The sequence below is a fragment of the Conger conger genome, chromosome 11, assembly GCF_963514075.1.
Source record: "Conger conger chromosome 11, fConCon1.1, whole genome shotgun sequence".
Lineage (NCBI taxonomy): Eukaryota > Metazoa > Chordata > Actinopteri > Anguilliformes > Congridae > Conger > Conger conger.
This window is the reverse complement of record NC_083770.1, coordinates 24,462,818-24,488,566: the sequence shown is the minus strand read 5'-3', so window position 1 is coordinate 24,488,566 and position 25,749 is coordinate 24,462,818. Positions and strand designations below refer to the sequence as shown.

Here is a 25,749-nt window from a genome sequence, read left to right as displayed (position 1 = left end):
GCACAGAAGTGTAGTCTGGGGTGCTTCAGTTATACGGCATGTACTGTTCTCTGTCTCTCTGACAGCCTGCAGTCATTTTCAGGCAGCGTGAATGACTTTTTTTTTTTTTTCTCCCTGACTTGAATTACAGTGATAATTTGTACCCACCCATCTCAGTTTTAGCAGCCTCTACAGATACTAATTATGGGAAGAAACTGAACACCCATTGTAGGGGCCGGTCAGAATAGGAAGAGAATCGCAGGCATTCATTCATAATCCAGAAAAACGGCTTTGGCTGCTGAGACGGATGGGAGGGTGTGTGTTGTTCCCCACATGAAAGGCTTTCACAGAGAATTTCTACTTAGCAACATCATTGTTCCTGAGGGTCTTCATATCCAGAAAGTGGAAGAAATATTCAATCCAATGAAGAACTGTACACTTTTATAACATCATTTATGCAGTATGTGCAGCGTATTCTAATGAGTATTTGCAACATGCCCCCCCACCACCCCCCCACCTGAAACATTGGTGTTAGGATGTCATCTACCTCATGGTTTTACGTTACTGCCACAAATCGGCTTAGCAGCCTTGTTCTTCATCCACTGTGACACATATTTACATGTCTGGCTGGCATGAGTGAGTTGTTTGGCAGTGAAAGAGGTTTGATTGTCTTGGTGATTTTGGCAGTGAAGAATGTTTGATTGTTATGGTGTGTTTCACAGTGAAAGATCTAGTTAAAGTTTTAGTTTAGTTAAATATTTTAGTCTCTGTGACTAAGCCAGGGCAGCAGTCTAACGGTATGTCTGCATGGAGCTGATAATGAGCTGATTATCTCGCTGATGTCCTACATACACTGCTGCCTCCGTACACCTCTGCTTTTATCTTCCTGTGTATGTGTCTCAGGGGCAGGTGAAGGTCTATGCCACGCTGCAGACCTCAGATCCTGTCCCAGAGGATGCAGAGGTCTACATCGTGCTGGAGGGGTCTACCCTGGACCACATCACTGTAGCCCAGAGGAGCAGCAAGGGATGCATGCTGGGATTTGTAGTCCCAGGTGAGTCTGACTAAAGCGCAGTTTTGTTTGCTGTAGCGGCAACATCCATGATCACAGAGACTTTATTCAGGCCCCTCTACTCTGAACCACGACCATTCTGTTTTCCTTACCTGAACATTTACACATCTGGTGTCAGGCACACATAGCATTCAGTGTAGATTCAGACTATTGTTGTGATCTGATGATTACAGCGATGGAACCACAATGCTGTGACATTACAGAAGAGTTGGAAAAATGCAGTGCATTACCCTCCAGGGTGCTTTCTCTCTCTATGTGTCACACACACATACACAAGCAGGCACACACACACACGCACACATGCAAGCACGCACACACACACACACACACACACACTCACACACACAGAGTGCTCTCTCAACAAACTCAGTGACCTCTCAAGATGAGATCAAATTTGAAAGACTGTTGTGTCTGACAGTGGTTGCGATGGATGCTCGATCTTATCACTGTTTCCTTTCTGTTGGAAACAATCCCAGCTCTATAAACAGTGCCAATCCCTGCTCTGTTAACAGTGCCACTCCTGTTTTAGCCAGCCACGCTGTTTCACTGGCGCAGACATTCGGTACCTCCAGGGTCTGTGCACAGTGGACGTTCGAATGTGGGAATTTGGAAATAAATGAGATAAAAGCCCAGAGTAAGTTCCTGTGAGAGTTTGTATTAAAGTGGGGCTCTCAATTTATTGAGTTCTAAATAAAAATTTCAGTTGTTTTACCAGCTATTGTTGCATAGCTAATGCAGTAGCAACCAAAAACTGTCAATGTCACCAGCTGGTATGCTACTTGGAACAGTCTGTAGCGGAAAATCTCTCAGTGCGGACAGTGTGAAGCAGTGGGGTAGTGAAGTCACAGAGAGCTTTCTACTCTCTGTGCTGGAGGAACCTGGAGGCCCTGGCTGAGATGAAATTGGGATTCCTGTCTCAGTGTCTGTCACAAATCTAAGCGTTATCATGCAATTGCTTCACGCAGGTGTACATTTTTGAGCAATTGCAGGTTTGCTGTGGCAGTGTTTTGTAGCCTGTGCTAATTGACATAATCCAGTGGTATGCAACACATTGCAATTGCAGATTTAATTCATCGTTTTAGATTCATTACAATTGTTAATTCATTAATTCGTGTATTTAGATTCATTACTATTGTTCTCACCTTCAGATGTGTAGGCTAAGGTTAGCATCATGTACAACATATGATACCATCATGATAGCTATGAACGGTTTGTTCCTGTCCAGGTCATAACCTGTTGGAGACGGTGTCGGCCTCAGTGTACCTGTACACAGATGAAGGCCCGGTCTCGTGCCAGCTGAGGGCCAGTCTGGCGTACGTGCAGGACGAGGCCCAGGAGCTGTCTGAGTTCCTGCTGACTCAGGGCCACCATCTGAGCGTGTGCGACTCCCAGGCCGTGCTGCGCAGGTGGGGCCTGCAGGAGGAGCTTCCCCGGCGCAGAATGGACCGGAGCGTCACTCGAGCCATGGCCAACCTGGCCTTCCCCTACGCCTGGAACGTCCTGGGCTCCCGACCGGGAGAGGGTACGCCTGGGCTGGGGAGCTGGGGGGCTGGGTCTGGCTGCTCTTTTACATTAGCTGCAGTCTGTTAAATGTCACACTGAACAAGCTGAAGGTATTCACTTGTGTTTTGGTTCGAAAATTGAAGCCTGGATTGATTCATTCTTTGATATATGAAAGTTTGGAAAGGTTGCAATTCAGGATTTCATAAATTCATAAATTGGTATTATGCTTGTCGTGATACATTTAATGGCACATTCTATGAGTAACTGTATGCTAATAATCACCATGAACTGGTTTGCTGATTTTTACTGTTCCTTGGCAAGTAATGACAGTGGGGTGCAAGAATTTGGATTTGAATTTGTATGTGAACAAAAGCAAACCTGAACTGTGCAGAGAGCTTTCTGCAAATTTTAAAGCAAGATGGAATAATTGAAAAGGTGCACACACTGCTCTTAGCAGTGTCTGCAGTAGGTGTTGACGAGCCAACCCCTTCTGTACATTCACAGTGTACCTGTTTATGATTTTGTACGATGTGTAGTTACAGTACAGCTAACCCTAACCCTACCAGGCTGTAATTTATATAGCCTGTATGACATGGTCTAGGCTGTAATGCAAAGCACAATGATCTGCAATCTCAAAAATCTAAAAGTGGAAACGTACACAGTAGTATAAGTACTTTCAATCACTTAACAGACATTTAAACCAGGGGTGCTCAAATTTTTGCACCCCACTGTATGTGGAAGTAGGCTCTCTGCTGTTTCCGTCCTGGCTTCCAGTTTATGTTGGTATGTTCCCAAAATCCAGTCTTCTTCTCCTCTGCTGTTTTGAGTTTGCATTTGTATGTTTTTTATTATGTACATTTTTCTTTCTGCTTGTTATGTTTTTGCTAAAACCACATGTTTAATGAAAAATGGCACTGAGTATGTTTCTCGCCAAAAGAAACTTTTCGTACAGTAGGTGCTCACAACACTTGTTATTGTAGTGTGTGAACTTGATATTGTGCAAGGTGTGTACTGTACTGCTAAGGGAATGTACATTTTCAATTTATTTGGGATAAATTGGAGCTAAAATTGATTTCTTGTGCCTTAACTTGAATGCTGTGTTTAAAAAATAAATCACATATTCTCAAGACACAAAAGAGGAAAAAATAATTTCTAGCAATTAATGGAAAGAAAGAAGATTAAGTGACTAGAGGCTTTAAGAAATGCTGTTAATAGTGTTCCCATATGCTTTGCTAAGTTATAGAAATAAAATCTTGGTAAATCCCTAGTTAAACGGTCATTTGCTATTAGCCCTGTAAAAGCTGTGCCTAATACCACTGACATTTGTGCCAGAGAGATTAAGAACTCTTTGGAAATCATCCCTTCATTTTGTATTAAACTGTTGAGTCTTTTGCACATTCATAATTGTTTTGTGCGCAACCTTCCTATTCTGTAGAGAAGGAGCATTTAAGGCCACAGTTTTGTAAAAAAAAGAAAAGAATAGAAAATACTTAAAATTATGGGGAATAAAAGGGAACATTTTGAAAGAAATATATGTTGAATGTTATTTTTATTAATGACTCACTACTCACTATTATTTCTTGTGTGGCTGCAGCATTGTTATTGAAAGTGACCGTTGCTATGTTGTTGCTATGTCGTGGGATTGTTTAAAAAGCGTAGCCAGTGAAGTAGCAAACGATTCAATTAGTATGGCAGTTTGATGAGGGAAGTAGCCAGAGGGTACAGCTGGGGTTAAAGACCTATGTACTTGTCTCTTTAACATAAAAGGCAAATCTAATTTACCTTTAATACAATTATGGTAGTCTGTTTTATGACAAGTCACAACAAACGTCTCAATAAAATGCAAGCAAAATTACAGCTATGAGGAAATTCAATTTGCGGGCACTTGTTGCCATATTCCAGACTCTGTACGCCCACTGCTACACAATCTGAGCCTTGGGTATGTCTGTGAGCTGGCATTACTGAGAACAGTATGCAACGAGTTTTCCAGGAATTTTAGGCCGATTCATTAAAACACATCTCCTTGGACTATTGATTGGAGCCACTGTGGTTTTTGTTTTTCTTTTATCCAAGCCTTTAAATACTTAATTGAACCAATTATTCAATAGGTACAGATGTACCTGAGTTTCTTTGAAATGACCTTTGAAAAAGTACAAGGGTTCAATCAAGAGCAGTTCACTCCTTTAAAAAAGCCACTGAATTGTTGTTTGATCTTTTCACTGAAGTCATTGACATGTACAGATGATGATACAGTGTGCTCCATAGTTCTGAGTGTCCATGCAGGTTATTCATTCAAATCAGTTTGGTGTGTATTCAGAAAGAAACTGCAATGGATGTTAAGTTGAGTGATCAGGCCAACACACAAAATAACAGTACCATATTGATATGAAGCCATGGGACTGCCCAAATTAAAACGGCATTATTGTTGTGTGCAAACTGCTACAAATTAGAAGCAGTAATCTGTAGCAGTAATATAAGTAGTTGTTTAGCTAATCCATAGATATGCCTTTGTTAGTTTTCAGACAATATTGCATTTTACAACTATCAATGCTAGTAGGGAGGCATCGTACTGTACTCAATATTTGCATTTAGTTACAGTCTAGATGGAGTGTTTTTAGTCTAGATGGTTTGTGTTAGATGTGTTATATGTTTCATATGTTTTATGCGTTTGGCTCATACAGTAACCCTGGATGAACATGCTAAACCTGTGGGTTTTAATGTGCAGCTTACACACCCTTAGCCCTGTGCTGTAGTCTGGGAGGTAGCATGAAAACTGTGAGACAGCTCCTGTCTCATAACCGAGAGAACCACACTTTCAGAGTCCTTTTCCATGTTCATGCCCCGGGGCACTGTCAGGCCTTCAGTCCCTGATCGCTGGGACACCAGGCACTCGATCATCAGACTGACTGCCAGGGAGCGCACACACAGAACATTAAAACAAATGAGGCTGCGCAGCCCCCTAATGCAGTTTGTCTCCTGATGAGTCATCAGGAGACAAACGAAAGGCATACTCACACACACACCCCAAACAAACAGCCCAAACAAACAGCCCACAACACAATTCAGCAGGATTTCCTGTCTGCTATCAGGAAAGGTTGCAGATATGCTCAGACTCACAGTCATGCGGAGGTGGCTCTAGAACAGATGCAGATGATAATTGTATGTGAATGACTGAAATTGTTCATGATAAGTACTATATACATTCACATGATTATTTGTAGCATTTATTTACCCCGCAGGCACATCTTTTTTCCAATTTAATATTTGCAAGTAGGCCTGGAAAGAATGAGATGGTACCAATATAATGGTGTGATTGACATCAGCAACCCAGCAGTTATTTAATCTCTGACAGAACTTGACATTGGTCAGCTCTTCAGTCCATATTTGGTTCTGATCATTATTACTGAGGGAGCAGGTCCAAAAACTAAACCCGTTCTGTTAATTTATTAATCTTCATTTTTTTAATCTGACGGAGAGGAACTGAGCCTGTCTTTTGAGACTGTTCTGAGATTATCGAACGTGCAGAGATCAGTTCACACCTTGTCTGCTTTGTCCATTTCTACAAAAAAGAGGACATGGTTCTGAATGACCATTGAGGGCCAAATTTCTGACTTTTGTTACCAAGCTTGGCACATCCTTGTGGAAAGGGGATCCATCTATGGATGTCAAAATTTTGCAGCAACAAAGTTTTGCAGTGAAGAAGCAAGCTCCATTTCTCTGTCACCAAGGCAGCCTTGTTGAAAACTTTAGGCAGTCACAACTAGCAGATCTATGCCAGGAAGTGCTTTTAGCCCCTTGATATTTATGGGTAGCAAGGTAATGGCCTGAATGCAATCAACTTCTGCTCTTGCTGAGAGTACTTTTTACAGCACAAAAATTCAGGCCTGGAAAACAACTGGGTACAGTTAATTTATTAGTTAGGTCCGTTTCTGTTTGAATTTTAAAAATAGTTGGCTTGCTATGTTATAGCCCAACTAGGCTGTGAATAAACTTCATATAGTGTATAATGAAGTCCAATAGAAAATGTTTTAATGGACATTTGTGCTGGAATGTTCACTTAAAAAAACAAAAACAGAATTAAACAAAAAAGAATTCAGGAAAGCTGCTCACTTTTAAATGGAGGAAGCTGAGCGAATGTAAATTAATATCTTGACATGGCAGTCTTGCCAGGAAGAGGAAATACTACAGATAGCTGAAGTTCATCCAAAAGTTCTCACAGAATGGGGGGATTGTTTGTGGTAAATTGTGCATCTTAATTTGCGCTGGTTGCTGAGGTTATGAATTGTCTGGGCAGTGTTCTGTCAGTTTCAATTAGCAGATGGATACTTCACGTGTAGCGTTCCCCTACTCTGTAGGCGCTAGCTTCCTTGTTTCACTCTTACTGCCCATTCTGAGAGGTTTCTGTGGAAGGACCACAGCTTCATGACCGGCTTTTGACCGTATGGACGGAAATGCCACATTGTGTTGCGGTTCAATTTTATTAGTCAAAACTGGGTCACTGGAACAAGGTTATACAAAGCATGCCAGTAAAATAGAAAACATTAGATATAAATGAAATATAATCAAAACATTTTATGTTCTGAAATTGAATAGCTGGTAAATAATATTGTTGAAAGTTCAACAGAAATTAAAATCTAATGTAAACCAAAAACAGAAAAACAGATTGTGTGTTTTAAATTAAGTGATATAATTCTAACATCGTAATATTTCTGGTTGTGTGAACTTCGCTTATTGACTGGAACTGAGTGAACTGTGAAAGTCTGTTTCAGTTCCTAATTACATAGTCAAAAGCCATAATTCACTGTTAAAAAGTTTTCCCTGATAGTCTGGTGAGCTACATGTAGTATTGTTTCTCTTTGGAAATATACAGAAATATTAAAAAATATATATCCATTCTATACAGCGCAGTACACGTACCAAACAACTACTGTAATGATCTATTTCTCACTCTCTCTCTCCCTCTTCCCCTCTCTCACCCACTCCCCCCTCTTTCTCCCTTCCCACCTCTCCCTCTACCCCTCCCCCTCTCCAGTACTCAGGCCCAGGGAGTCTCTGCTCCACCTGGCCGTACGCCTGGGGTTCCTCCACCTCTCTGAGCTGCTCCTCCTCCAGCCGGGGGGATTGATGGCTGTGACTCTGCCCAATGAGGAGGGGGCCACACCCATGGAGCTGGCCCAGGGGGCGGGGCATGGGGCCCTGCTGGAGCTGCTCTCCAAGTACGAGTCAGACTGGCAGTACAGAAGCTATTCATTGTTGATATTCATTTTAGCTTAAATTGAATGGCAAAATGTATTTGTCATATGAACTATTATTGGCTTTGGTCGTATACTGATAGGCCAGTCTGCATAATGAATTGGATTTATATTTCTATTACTTTATCAGCTCATGACCGGAATTGAATCAATTTTGAATGCAAGCATTTAGCTTTTTAGAGGACAGTTTGGCAAGATCATTTTGAACTAGCTGTGTTTGTGACAGTAAAGGAGACTAAGACTGGCCTCCATTAGTCTGATTATCCTCTAACTGCGGGTCTTAACTGCGGTCCTGTTTGGTCATGTTTGCTCCTGTGTGGTCATGTTTGGTTATGCTTGGTCCTGTGTGGTCATGTGTAGCTGTGTTTGGTCATGTTTGGTGTTGTTTGGTCATCTGTGCTCCTGTTTGGCCATGTGTGGTCCTGAGTGGTCGTATTTGCTCATGTTTGGTGTTGTTTGCTCATATAGGGTCCTGTTTGGTCATGTGTGGTCCTGTGTGGTCGTGTTTGGTCATGTGTGGTCCTGTGTGGTCCTGTGTGGTCCTGTTTGGTCATGTTTGGTCATGTTTGGTCCTGTGTGGTCATGTTTAGTCATGTTTGGTCCTGTGTAGCTATGTTTGGTCATGTTTGGCGTTGTTTGGTCCTGTGTGGTCCTGTTTGGTCATGTTTGGTCCTGTGTGGTCGTGTTTGGTTATGTTTGGTGTTGTTTGCTCATATATGGTCCTGTTTGGTCATGTTTGGTCCTGTGTGGTCCTGTTTGGTCATGTTTGGTCCTGTGTGGTCGTGTTTGGTCATGTTTGGTCCTGTGTGGTCCTGTTTGGTCATGTTTGGTCCTGTGTGGTCATGTTTGGGCAGCCCCCCCAGCCCCCTGGTCTCGCCCCTGGGTGGGGTGTCCCAGGTGTGGGCCGATGGCTCCAGCCTGCTGCGCTTCCACCATGAGCCCCAAGCCCTGACCCTGACGCTCCGCCGCGGCCCCCAGAGACACCCCGGGGCCCACATCCTGCTGCTGAGGAGCTGCCTGAGGGACACAACCTTCCTGAATGAGGTGGGCTCACAGCCCCAACTCAGTACGTCTGGGGTCACAGCCCAAACTCATTAAATCTGGGGTCAAAGCCCAAACGCAGGACATCTGGGGTTACAGCCCAAACTCAGTAAATCTGGCATCACAGCCCAAACTCAGTAAATCTGGCATCACAGCTCAAACTCAGTAAATCTGGGGTCACAGCCCAAACACAGTACGTCTGCGATCACAGCCCAAACTCAGTACATCTGGGTTTACAGCCCAAACTCAGTAAATCTGGCATCACAGCCCAAACTCAGTATGTCTGGGGTAAAGCCCAAACTCAGTACATCTGGGGTCACAACACTTTTCAGTCTTACAGCAGTATTTCATAATGATAGAATGCTCCTTGCATTCTGTTTTGAAGATGATGCAGTCAGCCAATGTTTTGAAATACGAGAGGTTTAAGGTGGAAAACATGCATTACGATGAGATAAATACTGCTTACATTCACTGGAGTGACACTTCATTGAAAGACAGTGGTGCCCGATAATAACAATGTTATGAGACCTAGAGAGGTCTCTGAAGCTTGTACATGTAAGGGAATTAAGATATGTTCAGTAAATAGATTCAGGATACAGTAGGTACTCCATAAGCAAGGTAAGTACCAGGAAATGTTGGCAGAAAATCTTGTTTCTGACTGGGTCATAGGTAGATTGTCCAGTAGGACAATGACTCCAAACATACATCAATATCCACACAGAAATGTTTAAGTGAAAACAGCATCCAAGTTCTGCAATGGCCATCTCAGTATCCAGACTTAAATCCCTTTGGTTCTGCATAAAGGAATGATCAAAAAGCCTTCTTTAACTTTATCACAAATGAATTTTAGGAAAAGGGGTTTACCCAAAGTATTAAACATGTGGGGCCAATAATTGTTAAACCTGTGTTTTGGGGAAATGCGTTTTTTATTTGAGAAATATACGATTATTGTTCATTCCATTGATTGAATAATAAAGCACGCTACTTCATGCATGTTAAAAAATAAATCTGTCAATAACTATTTGCAGTATTTTTGTGAATTTTTATCGCAGAATCACAATAATTCTATATCCCACGGCTAACCTGCACCGTGAATCTCTTCACCAGATCAAAGCTCTTAAAGGAAGTGGGCTAAAGAACGACAGCAGGAAAGAGGCTGATGAAGGCAGTGCTGGTGACAGAGGTGGGCTCTCTATGCTTTTATTTCTCCTTTCACCATTGGGCTTAGTGTGTATCTCTTTGACCCTTTGATTCTTTGTGTCTCTGTTTGAATTATGAATGTTCCATCTTTCTGGTTACATGAATTTCCTCGTGCCTTTATTGGCTAGTGACTTGGAATTCTAGGCAGCAATCTTTGCTTATTTTGTGATGTTTCTTTATTCAACAAAAATTCTCAAACTGTACATTCGGCAGTCCATTTTAACCCCCCCCCCTCCCCCCAGCAGCTGCCAAATGCTAGGTATCTCATTTTCGGCAATTAGCTCCATTAATCAGAGCTGTCAATGTCTCCATGTAGACAATTTGGAGAAAGCCAGGACCGTGGCGGCTTCCATTTTTGAGGAAGCATCTTTTCCATAAGAGTTTTTATAATTTCTTTTTTGGTCAAAGAGCTGCTTACTGGGAACTAAATATTGTTTCCTCAAAAACATGCCTGTGTCTCTTATTCTAATATGTGTTTTATTTTGTGTGAGGACTGTTCTGGAAACTTGCATGTTCTCTCCACCCTTGGCTGAATAGTGACTGTAATGTACTGTACCTGGAGCCAGAGCAGATGGAGCAGATTCCATGTCTTTTTAACGTCTGCGCCTCTAGAAGTGACTGTAAAAATAATGCACGTTTGTTGCCCAAATGCTGTATTTCTGCTCAAACAGAGCGGTCAGGCCTGGTTAATATGTGGCGATGCTCGGTTCGACCGCAGGATCCATCTCAGGGCCGAGCAGTGGGGGAACCACACACGGTGGTCCTCCTACCCTGGAGCTTTAACTGAAACCACACTCTCTCCTCGAGTCCATGCTCATACAATGGGCCAAACGGGGAAATACAGGGAAGCACAGCCGACAGGCTGTAAATAAAGACGTACAGCAGGGAAATAAGCAGGACATGGAGCCAGCAGCAGTCACAGGGAGGGGCTGACTGCTCGGCACGCTACTGCCTGGCAAGGTTAAGAAAACAAACGGCCCTGATCTAAATTCTGCTGAGCCTGCCCAGAAGAAACCTGCCAAATCAACAACAGGAACTTCCTTGTATATTTAAAGTTTGTGTTACTGACCCAGGCTTGTTGGTTGGTGAACAGGCCTCTGACACGAATACGCGCTGACATTTAAGGACGGGCCCAAATCTTTTCAGTGACAGAAAATCAGGTCAGGTTCACTGGGCTGCTCAGTGCTGCCCTCTGCTGGCTGATGTGAGTCTGAAGTAATGACCAGAATGCAGAATGCTGCTGTTCCAGCCTGATATAATGTCTCATACTCTGATGTATTGCAGTAATTTTGCATGCATGTGTGTTCTTCTGTGATTACCTGTAACCAGCGTCAGTATTATGATTTAACTGACTTGTATGTGGATGATGCAGAATTATTATTGTAATAGTATTACATTTGTAACGAAATGCACAGCATTGTTTCATATAACAGGTATAACAGTCCAGCATGTGTGAATGTATCCAGAGAATAAATGTACTTTCTCTAAAGTCCACCTCTGTAAAAAAAAAAAAAAAAATGTCCTAGATTCTCCAGTACATTTGTAGTTTGTCTTGTATATCCATGTCATTTTATATTTTATCACATTACCCCAAATTCTGTGTGGTTTACAAGATAGCAAAGTGCTTTATTTTTTTAACTTGCAGGTTTGTCCACAGAGCTGTGTGAAAAAGACAATGCAGCATCTGACAGCGTGAGTGTGACTCAGTATGTAGGCTACTGTACCTGACTGGGCTGCTGTGTGATCAAGACATTATGTTGAACCATTATTCATTCATTTCTTTAAATTACACTTTGATTTTCTCCAACAGGTGTATATATTTATTGTTATTTTGAAAAGGCAGATTTGGCAGACAGTGGTGTGCAAAAATCTGGGCACCCCTGGTTTAAATGTCTGTTGCAATGAATCTGTATTTGATCAGAAGCAAATCTGAACTTTATATGGTACAGAGTTAAACATGAGACTTTTCTACAAATTTTAAATCAAGATTGCTTTTTATCTTCATTTTTTACTGTTTATAAATAATACAAAAAAACTTTATAATTCCTACTAAAGCCCTATTCTTTGTTGGAATCATTTAAATGAAAGTCAGCCATTTAGAGCTATTATCCCATTCATTAACATATGAAACCATAGCACAAAATATCAATGACTGCATCATTATAATGATATGTTAGCCCTGTATATGTATCTGCAAGCATTGCACACTCTAGTGTCTTTACTTACCGATACAAAGAACATATTCAATGTTATTTTATTTTCAACACATGCTCTATTGTAGTCTAAGCTTGATTAGTAATGGGAGGTGTTTATAATAACATAACTCGGTTATTAACTACAATTAGTGCCTGCATTGAGAGGTAACCTGTGGTGTGCAGGTGCAGAAAGGGAGACCTACATCCTCTCTGAGAGGTTTATGAGAGGCAGGTGGTCCACTAATGGAGTGTTGAAAGCCCCCCCAAACACACACACACACACACACACCCACACACACACATAGAGATTTTTTTTTGTCTGTCTGAACCCACTATTTCCCTTAATCTTTGAAGTGAAACAGCATCTCAGACTTTTATTCTGCAGGTTTTCGAGGAGCAGCTCATACTCTCTCTGGACGAGGAGGAAGAGTCCTCACCGCCTGACTCTGGTAGGGCTTTTATTTTGAAATGAGAAACACTCTGATTAATTTCCAGGAGAACAGGAAGGGATGCCCAGAATCTCTGCGTCTCAGAATAATAGATGCTGCAGAGAACTTGCTTTGTGTTTGCAGGGCTGTGGTATGCCTGCAGTTGCTTGTGTGTTTGAGAGAGCGAAACACTGAAGTATCACCAGCGGCCAGACAAGCCTTCTGTTTCCATGCATGCAGGACCTGTCACCGTGATGATAGTTCTTGAATTTGAAACTTGATGAAGAGTTACAACCTTGAGTGCACTGGCATCTATAATGATACAGATGTTAATAAACTATTGTTAGCAGTCTGTTTGACTGAGTGTAGCACCACTGAGAGAATCTAGCCTAAGCACTGGTCTACAATGCTGTTGTCTCTAACTTGGGGAAACCGGGTGGTTGCTGGAAGCTGTGGGCCAGCCGGAGACAGACTAACAGAATTACAGTTTTCCAGTGTAGTTGTGGGGTCACTGTGATGTATTGGTGCTTGCTTTCCAGAGGAGATGCTAAACCAAGGTGCCAAGCTGCTGTGGTCATGAAAGATTCAATGGCACTGGTGTGGAGTTTGAGTTCTTTGCTAATTCCAAATAATGGGCTCTGTATCTGGTCGTCACATCATAGTTTAATTACCTGGATGGCTGCCATCCAACTTCCTGTTGGTTGCTACACATTAAGGTTGCTACACACGTCAAGGCTGAGTTATCCTGTTTACTGCAAAGGGCTTTGAGAATCTTAAAGAGCACTATATACAATGAATTATTAGCGGTTCTGTAACTTGACTAAATATTGCTGCTCTTGTTTCCTTGTAAGGAGCCTCAGATGGTCCAACTGTGACTGTTGTAGAGATGTTATGGATTTATCATTACAATGGTCAAGTGCTGCTGAAATCCTTCAAATTAAACCACTGACCAGTCTCAACTGCTTGAACTATGTGGTGAGCATAGTTAGTGTAAAATTAAATCTTGGATGGTACAATGTCATGTGTAGTACTATATGCAGTGAGAGTGCTGTTGTCCATTCAGTGTTCAGCATATCAGGATATTTGGCCACTTCAGTTGAATGTATTACACTATATTCTCATAACAGTGTAATTACTTCACTGCAACTGCTTGCTAGATCAGGAACGGGCAAATTTATTAAGTGTGTGATTCACCATTCCTAAGCTTTCCAAAGTGGAAGATGTAGGCATATTCCCTGAACTATGGAATGCTTTTGAATTGCAATGATGGTAATGGTGGTTCAAGGTTCTAATGCCATTAACCAAAGCCCTGAAAACTTTATCCGATAAATCTCTCTAATGATATCCTATTTAGTGGAGAATTATGTGGATCTGTTTTTCTGATCAATATACCAAATTAAATTTAATGAGCATGAATTATGATTGTACTATACATAATTATGCATTATAATGTCTGTGTCAATAAATCTGCATTGATTAATATACAAACTGAGTTTATGAAAAGGAATGACTATTTCACTCCCCTGTACATGGCTTGTGTAGGGTTAAGGTTAGGTTTGTATTTTCTCACATGACACTTAGATCAATGACATGCTCTTTGAGAACACTAGATTGGGCAAAGCAGCGCATACAATAATTTGCTCTTGCAGCGCTGGATAAAAAACAAATGACTAAATTATTTATATTACATTGTTCGCCAATTACTAATCTGTTTAAACAGAAGTATCTGACATCTGGTCTAAACTTTAATATCAAATTATATAAACCAATGAAAGTATTGTGGGTTCTTCTCACTTCCTGGAGAGGACACAGGCTGACGCATGTGTTTTTTGTAAATTGCTGGCCCAGTAGATTCAAGATCATGTTTCTGTCCCACAGCGTGCCATGTCCTTTCAGCACTGGGGGTATTGTGATTAAATATTCTCCAGTGACTGTGTTTTGCGTTCCACCATCTTCCTCCTTGGTGACGGACAGACGGTTGGAACACCCAGCCGTTAATGATTGGCCTGGGCAGACCTGGGCAGACATGTTTCTCACTTGTGGAATCCTGTGGCTCTGCCTTTGTTTAGAGGGCTTTCCACTTGGCAGAAAACAGCTGCTGTTTTAATATCTGGAGCTGGAGCTGTCTGTTTTAGCATTTAAAGAATCTAATGACTTCCCCACGTTTTCGTCTGGAGCCTGTGGCCTCTGCTGGCTTTAGCTGCGAGCCCCTGTTCTGCTGCGGCTGCTGATGGAGGAGACGGGAAACTCTGTTCTGTGTTTTCCTCTGTTCTGACTCACGCTCATTTAGCAAGAGAGGGCTAACAGAACCTCGAGCTGCCGTGTACAGCTTATTTTACCTGGATTGTACAGTTGTTTGTCCTTGTAGAACAACAGATCTGAGACATGCTATCTGTTGCAGTGAGCATATGAGATAACAACTGTTTGTACAATTAGACAAGTTATACTGATGTGTGGACAGGAAAATGTTCAATAACTCTAAAAGCAACTTGCTGTGTTATGAAATCCATTCATTTGTCCCGAAGAAATAGTATTTTTATAAAAAATATTGTAGCGGTGCAGACCTTTTTCAGATTGTACATTTCAATGTAAATGTGCTATCAAATAACCCTTTTGAGTACTTATCAAGTTTTCCACAGCAAAAATAAATTATAACTGAGATTGTATAAACTGAGACCAATAGATAAGATAATAAGATACTTTTCTTAATAGACAGGAGAAAAAAAGTTTTACATTTACATACATGCTCTACAGACACATAGACTGACTGTGGGTCAAAGTTCAAGAGTAGTTTTGTGCCTTCTGTGCCTTCCTTTTGTGGAATTTAGACAGAATAATTTATGTGGTTTTTCATTTTGTCCTTGCAATGAGTTAACTCCTGGAAGTGAATTTATCTTTTGCCAGAAAAGATGGACAGAGAGCTGGTTTCAGTCCCTGCGATACTATGATACTGTAGGCCTTGGCGCTGTAGACTGTGATTAAAGCAAAGTTAACAAGCTCAGATGTCATGGTCTTCCAAAAGCAGACATTTTAAGATGGTCCACACATTGGCTTTCCTTCCCTCCTTTAAACAAATTACTCACGCCCTCCCAGGTTTACCCAGCACACATCACTGTGTTACAAGGAGACCACAGAGACGTTTAATGTGAGTTTAGTGAAACAGTACAGCAGGCATTTCTGCGAGAATCACATATGGGATCCTGGAGAAAGGAGGTTTGTGTTGCCTGGATGATGATGGGGGTGATGGGGGAGGGGCCCAGGCCAGTCTGAATGCTGATTGGACGCCGAGGCCTATGTTAGTTTGTAAGAATGGGGGACTTTGTTGTAACCTGGTTACTGGTTACCCCTGGGCCCCTGCGGTGCTAAAATTAGGGGACCTCAGAAGAGTCAGTAACAGCCCAGATGATCTAAGGAAGGGTGAAGAAGCGTGTTTAACAGAGAGGTTCAACACTACCCCCCCGCAGTAATGATGTGGCACTGCTCTCTCACAGGCTGTGTGAGGGGGGCGATGCGGGTTTGTCTGCTGAAGTTGCGGCTGTAAAGTGTGCGGCCACCTCTGCAGTGTGAACCCACCGCAGTTCTGCTCCAGGACCCTTCCACTCACGTCTCAGCCCTGCTCAGAGAACACATTCTCTCTCTCTCTCCCTCTCTCTCACTCTTTCCCAGTGCTTACTCTCTCCCTGTCACTCTCTCTCCCTCTCCCGCTGTCCAGCTGTGGTTCCGGTGGAGGTTTTTCTCTTGCCTGCGCGTGGCTGTTCTGGGTAGATGTTCACTCAGGTGGTGCTGTAGTCTGCGTCCTGCAGCGTTTACATGGGAACTGAGGACAGGAGTTAATGATTAATCGGCCCTAGCTGACCTTTCTGAATTCCCCACGGAACGCTTCATGCTCCCGTTTACCTTCCCGGGGGGGCTGCGTCTGTGTCTCTGCGGTGTGGGGGGGCTCTGGAGCTCTGGAGCTCTGGGGAAACTGCAGACCCCCCCTCACTCGTACCCGGGGCTTCTCTCTGCTCTGTCGGATCGCTCAGACCAGGTGGGAACAGGGATCGCACGTGCTAGGGATCAGCGCTACCTGAAACCTCCCAGGTCAGATATGGAGTCTGACTCTGATTCTCCCTTCAATTACTCCTGGCCCTCCATTCCCAGAATGAGGATTCTCAGAAGGACATCCAGACAAGGTAAAAAAAAACAAAAGATGAAACAAACAAAAAAATTATGCTCAAAGGCTAACACAGTCATGTGTTATTCACTGTTCATTGTAATGAAAGAATGCAGTTGAATTGCGTTCTATAGTTCTGTGTCCAGTGACAAGTTTGTCAGGAGAGTGTAACTGGAATATTCAGATGCTTTAGGAATGATTTCTCTAATCTGGCCAAGCAGCCTGCTCTCTATAAGTCACTGATGTCACCCAAAGCAACCTTTAAATGTAATGGAATGTATAAAGAATGTATATAACATACTGTATATGTTATATAATGTACAATGTGTTTTTATCATATATTAGATTATATTTAATATGTAAAAGTGTATTAAATATAAAAATATATAAAGTACATGTTATGCCATGTATAGTCATTTGTTTATATACATGGGGTGGCCATATTCCACCTGTATCTGTAAGGTAAGCTGTCTAGGCGGGGCATTGCATTTGTAACCATGAGCGAGATGCTTAACTTACACATAAATAACGTGTTTATCCAGCTGTATACTCTTACTGTTTAAAAATATAAACTACCTACCTAGATAAAGGTGGTGGTAATGAAACAAATAAATACCATGTAATGTGCTGTTAATTAATATGCTTGGCATTAACTTCAGCAATGATCAATGCAAGGTGTACAGTATATGAAATAAAAGCTGGAATGTTTTATGCTGTAATATTTTCAGCCAACTCACATGCTGGGAAGCTTGAAGTATGATAGATAATAATAGCAATATTAGAAGAATAAGATCCATATTCACTGTCTTTGTTTTGCTGTACTATGCTGGTTTAAAGTCGGAATTTTCGTTCATAGCTACAACACGGAATTTAACTTTTTGTCAGCAATTGGAAACAAAAATAATCTTTGTCATCTCACTTTCTGCTGTGTTTAAAGTAAAATGAAAGTGATTTATCTCTGGTGTTAAGATCATATAAGAATTGTTTGCTCTTCAAAATTGCTAACAGAAGTTAGGCAGTGGCATCAGTGGCTGCCCAGCCAAGAAAACAATATGAACACCACTCATTGCTCATGTCCTAATTCAGAAGGATTATGAAGCAGATTAATTGCCGGGTTCTGCAGTTCAAACTCTCGCCGGTCCTATCAGGTTTCAGGCATGTCTGGGGCACTGTCGGAGATTCTGCTCTGGCTGATCTTGTGGGTGCTGAGCTGATCTTAGAGGTTGTTGGGCTGAGCTGATCTTAGAGGTTGTTGGGCTGAGCTGATCTTAGAGGTTGTTGGGCTGAGCTGATCTTAGGCTGTTGGGTTAAGCTGGTCTTAGAGGTTATTGGGTTGAGCTGATCTTAGAGGTTGTTGGGCTGAGCTGATCTTAGGCTGTTGGGTTGAGCTGATCTTAGAGGTTATTGGATTGAGCTGATCTTAGAGGTTGTTGGGCTGAGCTGATCTTAGAGGTTGTTGGGCTGAGCTGATCTTAGAGGTTGGTCCTTCCTAATTGGCCTTGTTTCCAGGCTCAGTCATGAGTGAGGTCTTTGTGTGAGTTCTGGGCCTCGCTGCCTGTGCACAGTGCTGCTGAAAGCTGTGCATTCACCTCCAGTGAGAAGCGCAAGTGTTTGAGTCTCAGGCTGAACTTTCATTGGGTCCTACAAACAGCGGATTGCTGCAGCTCTTACTGGCTTGATGATGTGTGTGTGGATCAGACCCCATCCCACCATATTTTGATTATATAATTATGACTTTGTGCTATGATTTACATAATTGTGTACCAAATGCATTACAATGATTCCATGATGTGGCTACAGTATATGATATATTTAGTAAGATATGAAATATTGAAAATAATTGTGGAACATGACAAGCAAATGCCATACATTTAAAGCTGAATAGACTGCACAAACAATACTGATTTATGAAATATCTCACAATAGAAATAGAATAGAAAAACCTTTTGACAGCATTATATTCTTGGCTGTTTTAGTTCTTGGCTGAACCAAGACTGAAAAAGCCCAGACTATTGAGGTTTGGATGGGAAGTACTTTCTAATTTCTGTTGAGAATAAAATATACTACTGTTTGGCGTTTTGTCTTAATACTGTTAATACCAATTTTTTTGTAAAGATATGGATTTTGTTTAACCAATTGCAAATTGTGACTTATAGGGAATCAGGGTTCTAACTGACATGTTTGACAAAGAATAGTGTCATAAACATGATAGGATTTTGACATTATACATTCAATACTTTTAGAGTGCCTGTCATTTTAATCTATAAAGAACTGCCCTGCATTTCAATTTTGCTGTGTTGGGATGTGAAAGTTTTGAAGCAGAATATCTCAAAACTATTCAGAATGCAGATAGAACCTTATAATTCCAAGGTCACAAAATTCTCTTGTCAATCATTTTAAATATTAGCTGTAATAGCCTCCCTAAATATTTAGTTTTATGAAACACTGAATTGGTTTCATAACTTTTTGTAATGTTTATGGAACGATTTGTTTCTGGATTGTTATGTCTAAGACCTCCAGCTCTGGCAGCAGATATGAATGGGTTTCAGGCCTGCTCACTGGGTCCATCTAAGGAAGCTGTTGAAGGCAGATGTTTTTGAGCTCCAGAGCTCTCAGGAAGCTCTTCCACTGGCTGCTGAATTTATGACCAACAGATCCGGTTCATTTGTGGTCTGAGGAATTCTGTAGATTTGTGCTTTTGTGTACTGATGTGTTGTGTCTTTAGTAACGGCTTGCCTTACTTTAGCGCAAGTTCATGAAAGTAGGAAAAATATAACATAGAAAAGTCTCAATCTCATGGCAGCTTTAACTGAATGGAGTTTATTAACTCCTGTTAAATAGATGGTTAAATGTAAGCTGATGTAGTATGTATGTTGTAGTAGCGGTTGCATGCTTAGTGTATGTATGATATCACCTGATTCATAATTCCTCTCAACATGTTTTAAAAGAGAGAAATTGAGAATATTGGGATGGGATATTGGGACTTCAGAGTTGAAGAATCACTTCAGAGTTGCATACTGTACCCTTGAACACAGACAACTATACAAATGTTATACTGTATACTGACGGCATGTTATTCTGTATACTGACGTCATGCTGTGTACTTGCATCATGTTAGTACACACACAAAGTTGTGTCACATTCTTTGACTGGCCTGTACACAGGCTGTGAACCTCCCTCCAGCAGTAGAGGCCTCTTCAGTGTTCAATTTTATTTTATATTACATATTTGATCTGCAGTGTTCAGAATCAACAAAATTGTTATGAAAACTAAGGAAGCATTCCTCCTATTTGTTAAGAAGATGGTAAAGTTGCCAATTATGTCAGGGAAAGTTCAAATGGGCAGTTAAACTCATTTCAACAAAGCTTTTTTTTTTTTAGTTAAGACCTCTATACCATGTTGAGCTGGGAGGTGGTCTGAACTGGTCAACCAGTATACTGCTGTTTGGCATTTGTGCTCTGTGCCCAGCCTCCTCACTACTCCAATTTAAAAAAAAGAAAGTATAGTCATGAACACTCATGAACAAACAAATGAACGCTTTCATTTGTTTTCTGGTGATAAAATCTGTCATTTTCATATAATTTTTGTGAGCATACAGATTCCACATCATTGAAATGAGTTTGCTTTCATATGAATTTGAGGACAAAATTCAATTTGTGGCTTACAACCCATACACTCACAAGACGGTTCAAAAGATTATCTTTCGATGAAATGCTCCAAAAATTACATATTCATTGTGGCTGTGTTTGATTTATGCTGGAAACACATTCAGTGAGTATCACATACAGTATATAATTGTACAACCAATATGATTAAACTAAAACAAAAATATTAATAATAATCATGTTCAGTGGCATACTGTTTGAAATGAGATACTTAAGCACATACATTTTCTGGACCTTAGGCCAGTTGGTTTAAAATGTAGAAGTATTCAAATTAAAACAGACAGCTAACATTTTAATGGTCAATTGCTTTAGCAGAACAACATTAACATTCAGTATTGTGGTAGTTTAAAATAACAGACGACTAATGCAGCAATGGAATAGGAATGTATTTGGGAGAAACTAAGTATGTACCTGGCACATCATTCAGTTACAAAATAAAATGATAAAATCACAAAGTATAAAACACTGTATTTGATGATAACTAAACACAAGCCTGATAATAATAAGTATTTCTAAAACTATTTAACGTGTGATTTATTTTAGGAGATTCTAGAAATACTAGGAAATTGGTTTCAGGAGCTGCAAAGCTGACCATTTATAGTACTGCAGGATCTGCATCACATCCTTTCTTTGTCAAACCATGTGCACTTGGATGGAAAGAAATTGAAAAGAAACTTAAATCACATTGTATGGTACGCCGGTCTGTTCACAGTGAGTTAGACATTCTAGGTGCGTTGTTTATTTAAAACTGAAATTAATATGAATAAAGTTTCTACTAGGTATTCTGAGCACTCGTACTCTGGAATATAGCTTCTCTGGGAAGTGTTGGTTGCTGTTCAGTGTTTATAGGGAGTTATAAATGTAACAATTTACAATTATGGACCAAGTATAGGTTCCAGCAATATTTACTCTGCAGGTGCCTCTCATAGAATTAATGTTTGTGTAATATGTATTTATGGCTATGAAAAACATTCATTGACTGCACACATTCAATCTCTTACCTGGAAATACTGGGAATTGGCATGTTCAGCTGGAGAATCCCTGATTAGTTAAACAGAAATTAGTGATTCAAATACTATAGCAAATCAGACACAAGATGAAATTAGTTTGAATTTGATTTATTACTGTTTCAGATGGGATCCATAAGATCTCAGTCCACAGACATATAGACGGCACACTGTCAGCCTGTCCTGGTGCAGTTGTTGGTTTGCCGGTGTTTTGGTTCAGTGTTCAGTGCTGAGATGGGAATCAGCTGTTACAAGAGCAGAAAACAGTCGGTGAGTGATCCTGTTGTTAGCAGACAGCTGGAGAGCCCATTTGCTAAATTCCAGTGGAATGACAGCTGGCACGGGTAATAGTCTGATAGGATGGTATTCTGGTGCTTGCTTGCTGGAAATAAACCAACAAAGTGTTGACTGATGGACCAAAATGCAGATGCAAATAAGAAATAACCCCAGTTAAAGTATGTGTAACGTAGTGTTATTTTTTAAGAAACCCATTTAAATGAAGTGTAAAGTTGTGTTATGTTTGTAGAAACCCATTAGAGTGTAGGTAAAGTAGTTTTATTTTTGAAGAAACTCGAGATGGGAGCTGGTCTGAACTGGTCAACCAGCTAAACCATGTCGAGCTGGGAGCTGGTCTGAACTGGTCAACCAGCTAAACCATGTCGAGCTGGGAGCTGATCTGAACTGGTCGACCAGCTAAACCATGTCGAGCTGGGAGCTGGTCTGAACTGCTCGACCAGCTATACCATGTCGAGCTGGGAGCTGGTCTGAACTGCTCGACCAGCTAAACCATGTCGAGCTGGGAGCTGGTCTGAGCTGATCGACCAGCTATACCATGTCGAGCTGGGAGCTGGTCTGAACTGCTCGACCAGCTATACCATGTTGACCTGGGAACTGTTTTTTCAGCAGTATTGTTGAGGAACCCAGTTCAAAGTGTAAAGTCGTTTTATTTTTGTTTCAGAGAAGAATCAGTTGGTGTCCTTCACCACACCCCCACTGCAGTCCACGTTCTCAGCTGCAGCCCGGCTGTCTGCCATGCTGAACGGGACGCAGCAAGACGGTCCCAGCACCATGCAGGCAGAACAGGTGAGCACTGAATGCAATAGAAACCACCTCGACCAAGTGTTTTTACTTTCAGAATGTTGTTGGTTTGACTGGTCATTTTTTCTTTTACTGAAGTTTATGCAAGGAATGTAAAAACACATTTGGAAAAATTGCAGTTACATTTGCCATATAATTCTCACCTTTGGATCCTACAACCTACAGATTTACAGTGCAATATGTGCAGATTAAACCTTATCGTCCATCATTCAAAGCTACTTAACACGCAGTAACTCATTTCAGTTATTTGCAGGCTGATCCTGTGTAACATAGTTTTTGCAGCTTTCACTGCAGTACACAGAAGTTGGACAATGTTTAAGCATTGCCCTGGGAAATTTTCTAGTGAAGTTAATTTACTTTGGAAGGCATTTGAACTGTTCTTGCCTTCATCATATGGAGCTGTTTCCCTGAAGGGTCAGAGGTGGGAGAGAGGGCGGTGTGAAGACTTAATGTGCAAGGTGGGCTAGGAGGGAGTGTGTGCAGTCTGTTATTGAGATTGTGAGGTCCCATGTTGGTGTTGAATTTCTGTGGAAGTTTGGCAGGCCTGAATCTTGAAGTTTAATCTCCCTTAGTGGGCACTTACCCAGGCAAGGATGAGGTGTAGATACTTTTCCAAAGGAAATAAAGTTTTGTCCTCATATATGTTGCATGAAAACCAAATGGGAGGACTAATAATATATAGAGGGTTAAGAACAGAGCCGAGAGGCTACATCTGGGGTCTTAAATACCTTTTATGGCTGTGCCAGGGGTCCTAGCTTAGAGATATGTAGATTCTTGTGACACGCTGCCTACAGCTTAGAGAATTGAAAATTACAGATCCGCTTGTTCGAAGAGGCGAGGGAGGTAGAGATGAAAACAGTATGTCACTGGAGGGTTTGGACATTTCTATCCTTGGTGTTCTTGGTGCACAGGTGGCTGATCTGGGTGTGAAGTATGGCATCGGCGGAGGGACCGTGGAGGGAGGTGCCCTCACAGAAAGCAGAGGATTGGACATCAGGAGGGGAAGTCCCAGCGACGTGCCTGCCCACTTCCTGTCTCCCATGGTGCACCATGGCGACGGGGGGAGAGGCGCCAGCCCCCACAGGGAACAATCGCCCCCCCCTCCTTCCTTCCCCCCTCCTCCTCCCCCAGACCTGCCTCTGGCTGGGCTGAGCCACCCATCTCTCACCGACCTGCTCACACAGAGAGGAAGCCCACCGCTGCAGCCGTTTGCTCTGAGGTGAGGATTTCGACAGCTTCACCTGCATGCCAATCCTATGCATTTCATTTGGCTTCTTTTGCTGTTGTAATGCTGTCTCTACCAGATTGTGTTATTTGACATTTGGAATCAAGTTCAATGCTAATGTTTTCCTCTGCTGTGTACATAAATGTTTAATATGAGTGTTGGCTTGTTATGATGTGGTATGGGACTGTTTTCTGAACGCTGAAGATCCTGCGCTGTGGTCCATGATGCTGACTCCTGTAAGAGCAGTTCTGAAATGCTACTGTGTGGGAAACAAGCCTTTAGAAGTAACTGGAGGATCAGGAAGGAGGTCGACAGAGATTTTGCTAATCTCTATGCGAATTTATGCCATGTTTTGTGGCATACAAATATTTGACATTTTGAATAATATATTAGCTTACCTTTTGGTCCAAAAGACAGACCACTATTTAGCTGCAAAGTTGCTGAAAGTCCTGACTCTCTCAAACAAAAATGAAAGTGTTGTGATTCGGCTACAGAAACTTGGGCTCTTATGGTTTATTTTTGGCTTGAGCTCATCTTTAGGTGTTGATAGTAGCCCCTGGTTTAAACATTGATACACAGAGATGACAGATTTGTAGATTTTTAACCTTTTTAAATCTCTCTTTTGGAGGTGCTTGTGCTGCCATTTTTTTTTCATTTTATTTTAATAACCTGGGAAGTACTGCATCCTAAAAATTTAATTGATAGCAAAAGATTATCTGCTTTTGTAATAAGGAGAACCGTTGGATACTCAAACTCCTGAACAACAACGTTTTTCTGTATTAAACCTGTAAAATCACTAACCAAACCCACAGAACAACATAGTTTTTTATTGTGGCCTCAGTGTGGCCCATTGTTCACTGTAGCAGCCTGCCTCCACACTGGGATATGTTTGCAGTTGCTCTTTGCTTTAACCCTTTCTGCACTGTCCGAAGCCTCGATTAACCCTTTCTGCACTGTCCGAAGCCCCCATCGGCTGGCTCTGGAGCTGGACAGCGAGGAGGACGATCTCCTGGAGAGGACCCCCCTGTCCCAGGTCCCCTCACTCCCACAGCCGGATCGTGTCCTGCAGGATAACAGTGGGGACGAGCAGGACTCTTTAAATACTTCCCCCAACCTCAACTGCAGCCGGACCCATTCCTCCTCCTGCAGCCATCCTCTCCCAAAGGTGTGTGTTTGTGTGTGTGTGTGTGTGTGCGTATGTGTGTGTGCATGTGTGCATGTGTGTGTATGTGTGTGTGTGTGTGTGTGTGCGTGTGCGTGTGCGTGTGTGTGAGAGTGTATGTGTGTGTATGTGTGTGTGTGTGCGTATGTGTGTGTGTGGGTGTGTGTGTGTGTGTGTGTGTGTGTGTGTGCACGTATGTGTGTCTGCTGGCCTTATGCTCTATACACAAAGGTCTGTGTCCGTATGTGTGTATGTGTGTGTGTGCCACTCATACTGGCCTTGTCTCTATAAATACAACTAGAGTACTAAGCTCTTAAACTAAGATTGAAATATTTTTAAAGAATGAAACTGCTAAAGACAATCTCTCTTTTTGGGTTACTGGTCTTGATAGCTGAACAGTATTTATTTCAGATTATGGCATATTAATAAGTGGCAAGGTTACCAGTGACACAGTTGGGTTTTTTTGCAGGATTTTGGGGACACAGGTGGTCGTTTGCGCTCCTACTCATACTCCACACCGAAGATCAGCCTGGTGCACTCCCGTTTTGCCCTGAACAACGCCATCACCAACCTCAGCGAAGGTCAGCATCAGTCACTCCCACTGGCCATGCCCACAGTTCAGTTACACTCCCACTGGCCATGCCCACAGTTCAGTTACACTCCCACTGGCCATGCCAACAGTTCAGTTCACATGCCAGCCTCTGCTCTTCGGGATCAATGTTTCAAAAACTCACTGAATGGTAAAATGGTAAATGGTTGGCATTTA

At 41.8% G+C, this 25,749-nt stretch overlaps 1 protein-coding gene across 1 annotated transcript in view; it reads left to right on the top strand.

Annotated features, from left to right (window-relative positions):
* The window catches only part of LOC133140788 (rho guanine nucleotide exchange factor 28-like), a 65,135-nt gene that overhangs the window by 8,427 nt on the left and 30,959 nt on the right, over window positions 1–25,749 (top strand). The window contains exons 3-13 of the mRNA XM_061260989.1: window positions 883–1,033; window positions 2,277–2,573; window positions 7,587–7,770; window positions 8,661–8,850; window positions 9,955–10,030; window positions 11,693–11,739; window positions 12,628–12,691; window positions 22,457–22,581; window positions 23,508–23,815; window positions 24,785–24,986; window positions 25,453–25,564. Coding sequence (XP_061116973.1) covers window positions 883–1,033; window positions 2,277–2,573; window positions 7,587–7,770; window positions 8,661–8,850; window positions 9,955–10,030; window positions 11,693–11,739; window positions 12,628–12,691; window positions 22,457–22,581; window positions 23,508–23,815; window positions 24,785–24,986; window positions 25,453–25,564 — 1,756 coding nt within the window. The remainder of the gene's footprint in view (window positions 1–882; window positions 1,034–2,276; window positions 2,574–7,586; window positions 7,771–8,660; window positions 8,851–9,954; window positions 10,031–11,692; window positions 11,740–12,627; window positions 12,692–22,456; window positions 22,582–23,507; window positions 23,816–24,784; window positions 24,987–25,452; window positions 25,565–25,749) is intronic.